This window comes from Tupaia chinensis, unplaced genomic scaffold, assembly GCF_000334495.1.
Source record: "Tupaia chinensis unplaced genomic scaffold, TupChi_1.0 Scaffold000226_1, whole genome shotgun sequence".
Taxonomy (NCBI): Eukaryota; Metazoa; Chordata; class Mammalia; order Scandentia; family Tupaiidae; genus Tupaia; species Tupaia belangeri.
The window spans coordinates 1,556,585-1,560,520 of NW_006159701.1; the positions used below are offsets into that span (position 1 = coordinate 1,556,585).

At 47.9% G+C, this 3,936-nt stretch overlaps 1 protein-coding gene across 1 annotated transcript in view; it reads left to right on the top strand.

The window, feature by feature from the left end:
• The window catches only part of SEZ6L (seizure related 6 homolog like), an 85,896-nt gene that overhangs the window by 18,427 nt on the left and 63,533 nt on the right, over nt 1–3,936 (top strand). The window contains exons 7-9 of the mRNA XM_006147867.3: nt 1,581–1,747; nt 2,088–2,282; nt 3,746–3,884. Coding sequence (XP_006147929.1) covers nt 1,581–1,747; nt 2,088–2,282; nt 3,746–3,884 — 501 coding nt within the window. The remainder of the gene's footprint in view (nt 1–1,580; nt 1,748–2,087; nt 2,283–3,745; nt 3,885–3,936) is intronic.

The following is a 3,936-nucleotide window of genomic DNA, read 5'->3' on the forward strand; positions in this document are numbered from 1 at the left end:
TAGGAACCTCAGCCCCTGCATGGCACGCATGGCACTGTGGTCCTATTGGAAGAGTGGGGTGTTTATCCACCAACCCCACTCACCATTGGATAAAGGATGAAGAATGCTTCTGGGCACCTAATCCCCTAATACAGCCTGCCACTCTTTGAGCTGGTTGAGTTAGCTGATTCTTGGAGACTTTAAGTATGAAGCCAGCGGAAAATGCTGAGGGTGTATGACGGGGGTAGGACATGGTAGCTTTTACTGCATTTCCAGACCCCCCTTCATCATCTCAGCCATACCGGACACCTGGCAAAATGAACAAACCATGGCTCCAACAGTTAAGCATCTCAGTGGCATCAGAAATTCATTGAGGCAACATAAAATAAGCTCTTTTTATGAGTCACAGTAAAAAGCTCAAAGGATTAAATATGTGTTTATGACTCTATAAAAGAAACCTATCTAATTTGTGTACCGTTTTCTTCCCCACTTTTACATATATTTTTTTTAATTATAAGGATACACAAGGAGTCGAGTATGGTTTTTAATAACAATAAAAGTGGAGACCCAACATTTTGTCTAATACCTTTTTTTATTTTTCAGGATACTATATTTTTGACATACTCTTAAAAGTCCACCTATAAGACAGATCAGAAAGATGTTATCATTCCCTCCTGTCACAGTTGGGAAAACGGAGGTCCGTCGAGATTTTGAGACATGTGAACTCAGTCATAGGAGAACTGAGAATTAGAAATCAGGAGTTCAGTCTGAGGAAATAAGGATCAGAGATAAATCCTGGTAGGGGTCAAATAAATATGACTTATATTCTGGCTCTGTCCTGGGCACTTTATACTCAGTGTACTCTAATCCCCACATTCTGATGTGAGATTAGACCCAATTTATAGATCAGGAAAGAGAGACTCAGACAGATGAAATATTCTAGTGCAAAGTCACTGTTCAGAAGTTACAAAGTCTGAACTCAGACCTGGGTCTGCCTGGCCATACAGGGGTCTTCAAAATGTTCATGGAAAATGCTTATTAAGGGGGGTGGAGGGGGGGACACTTGTGCATGGATTTCAAAACTTTTTGCACCAAAATAAAACATACTTTAATTCCACTTTTCCAAGAAGTTTTTTTAACATTTACATATTTATTCATCTGTTTTGACTTTCAAGCCACGGGGTCTGGGACTCAAACTATGGTCTGCCATATGGGAGTCCAGTGTCTTAACCTCCACACCACATGCTGGCCCCTTCTATGAACTTTTAAAAGTCCCCTTGTATATTGCTGTTTCAATAATGAAACTGTCCGTTAATCCCAACTTCTCAATAATAGTAGCAGTAACCAACATGAATGAACTAGCTTGGCTCATTACATCAGACACATCCCTTTTCCTCCAACCTCAGAATAAATCCATAGGAAACCCAAGACATGCATTTAATTCCATTCTACAGAAGAGGAAGTAGGTTCAAGAAGCAGAAGCAGCTGGTGGGGAAGGGAAGAGGTAACATCAGAATCTGAATCCAAGAGTGAACCCCAGAGGTGGCGGTCACCACTGCTACGTATCAGTGAATGTCCCTCCTCCTCTTTCCCACTGCCAGGATGACCATCCACAGTGGACAGACCAACAAATCATCGCTTCTGTACGACTCCCTTCAGACCGAGAGTGTCCCCTTCGAGGGCCTGCTGAGTGAAGGCAATACCATCCACATCGAGTTCACGTCTGACCAGGCCCGAGTGGCCTCAGCCTTCAACATCCGATTTGAGGGTGAGGGTCCCTGGGAGGCTTCCCCTTCTCTTGGGCTGGTTACTTGGGAGCAGAGGAAGTATGGGGGGGGTGCTTAGACTGAGTTTTAGAAGGTAGACACCTGAACTACTAACAGTGGGAGTGACCCAGTCACAGACTGACAGACTGACTTTTTTCTGTTTAGTTATTCCCACCATGTCAAAGTAATAGGCGCCCCAACAGGATCTTCCCACTGTAGCCCACCCCTGGTTTCAGCCTGCCCAGAGCTTTTCTGAATAGCAAGAAAGGGCCAGTCTTTGAGATTCAGCATGAGGGGGTGGCCCCTGACCCATCTGCTCCTCTTTTGTATTCCCCACTCCAGCTTTCGAGAAAGGCCACTGCTATGAGCCCTACATTCAGAACGGGAACTTCACCACATCCGACCCAACCTATAACATCGGGACCATCGTGGAGTTCACCTGCGACCCGGGCCACTCTCTGGAGCAGGGCCCGGCCATCATCGAGTGCATCAACATGCGGGACCCATACTGGAATGACACGGAGCCCCTGTGCAGAGGTGAGTGGGCCACTGCCTCCTCCCCAGAGGGCCCCAGGGACCTCAGTCCCTGCAGACGAGAAGACTGAGGCCCCAGCTTAGAGGTGCATCACCAGTTTATATACCAATTTGGTGTGTGTGGGGGGGAGAAGAACCCTTTCCTGGGCTCACTATCCTTTGGATCAAGGCTGCTGCTGGTCTTGGTGGAAATTACACAGTAGGTACATTTTACGAGGCATCCCTTCCTCCAGGCACAGGTCCCACAATGCACAGCGTGGGAGCAGCTCAGCGCCTGGATTTCAGCTCCTATGCATGCCCTCTGCCATGCAACCTTGTGCAGGGCACAGCCCGCCCAACCACACGTGGCACCCTCGAATATCATTCATAATCATGATAATAATAGTTACTAATGGCTGTGCAATAATTATGCTACAGGCACTCTGCCAAGGGCTGTATATGCATCTGCTGATTTTATTCTCACTATTACCCCAGAAAGTAAATATTATTAGCCCCACTTGTAGATGAGGAAACTGACACTGGGATGTGACATACATAAAAAACAGTAATTGGCAGAGACAGGAAAGGAGTTCTGGTCTCTGTTTCCAGAGACCTGTGCTCAGAGCCCCCCTGGACAATGTGGTCTACATAGAACCCTCATATATACTGGTTCCTGGGGACCTGCCCTCCCCACTTTTTCTTATCCAACACCACAGAGCCACCCCAAGACTGACTCTCCTGGCAGCATGTGGAGTCATGAGGAGAGCCCTTCTCCTGGCAGTCGCCGGCTGGATGGCGGTTGGCGTGAAATCACAGTCTTGCCTTGGTGAAGGATTGATCCTTGTATTAAATGTGCTGGTTTAACAGAGCGGAATTTATTGGTGCTTTGGCCTCTGCCATATTGAGAACTTTCCAAAGCAATAAACACAGAGTGGAATTTAAAGGGCCAGGACCAGCCGTGGCCACATCCCTAGGCCAGAACCTGTCACAATACATGAGCTAAGCCACCGAGCTCCTGTGTGCCAGGCAGCGGGCTGCATGTTTGACACCAATGGGCTTAATCAAGCCTCAGAATAACCAAGCAAGGACACTCATGGTCTCACCCCGTTTATAGAGGAAGGGGGTTAGGTTCCAAGAAGTTAAACATGTAGTGTCAGGGTCTGCAACAAGACTGGAACCAGGCCCACTAGACCTGGGTACCATCTCTTAGTCACTTCTCACCTTCTCCAAGGGTGTAGCCATTGAGGATTCCTGGGGTTAGGGGCCTTGTCCATGGTCCTGAAAGAACTATCCACCTCGCTTTGCCTGACTTTTGCCGACCTTCAGCTAAAGAGGGGGCAGATGGCCAGCTCTCATGATGGTTCCACACATGTGTGGACTGCCCGTGGAGAGGGTGCCTATCTGCACACAGAGACCCGTGGCTATCTGACTTCACGGCAGCTCTGCTATGGTAGCTTCCTTGCAAATCAAGTCTGTCTCTTTTACAGCCATGTGTGGTGGGGAGCTTTCTGCTGTGGCTGGAGTGGTGTTGTCGCCAAACTGGCCAGAGCCCTACGTGGAAGGTGAAGACTGTATCTGGAAGATCCACGTGGGGGAAGAGAAGCGGATCTTTTTAGATATCCAGTTGTGAGTATTTATGATGAGTGGGCTTCCATCGAGTCCAATGTGGGAGCTCTGG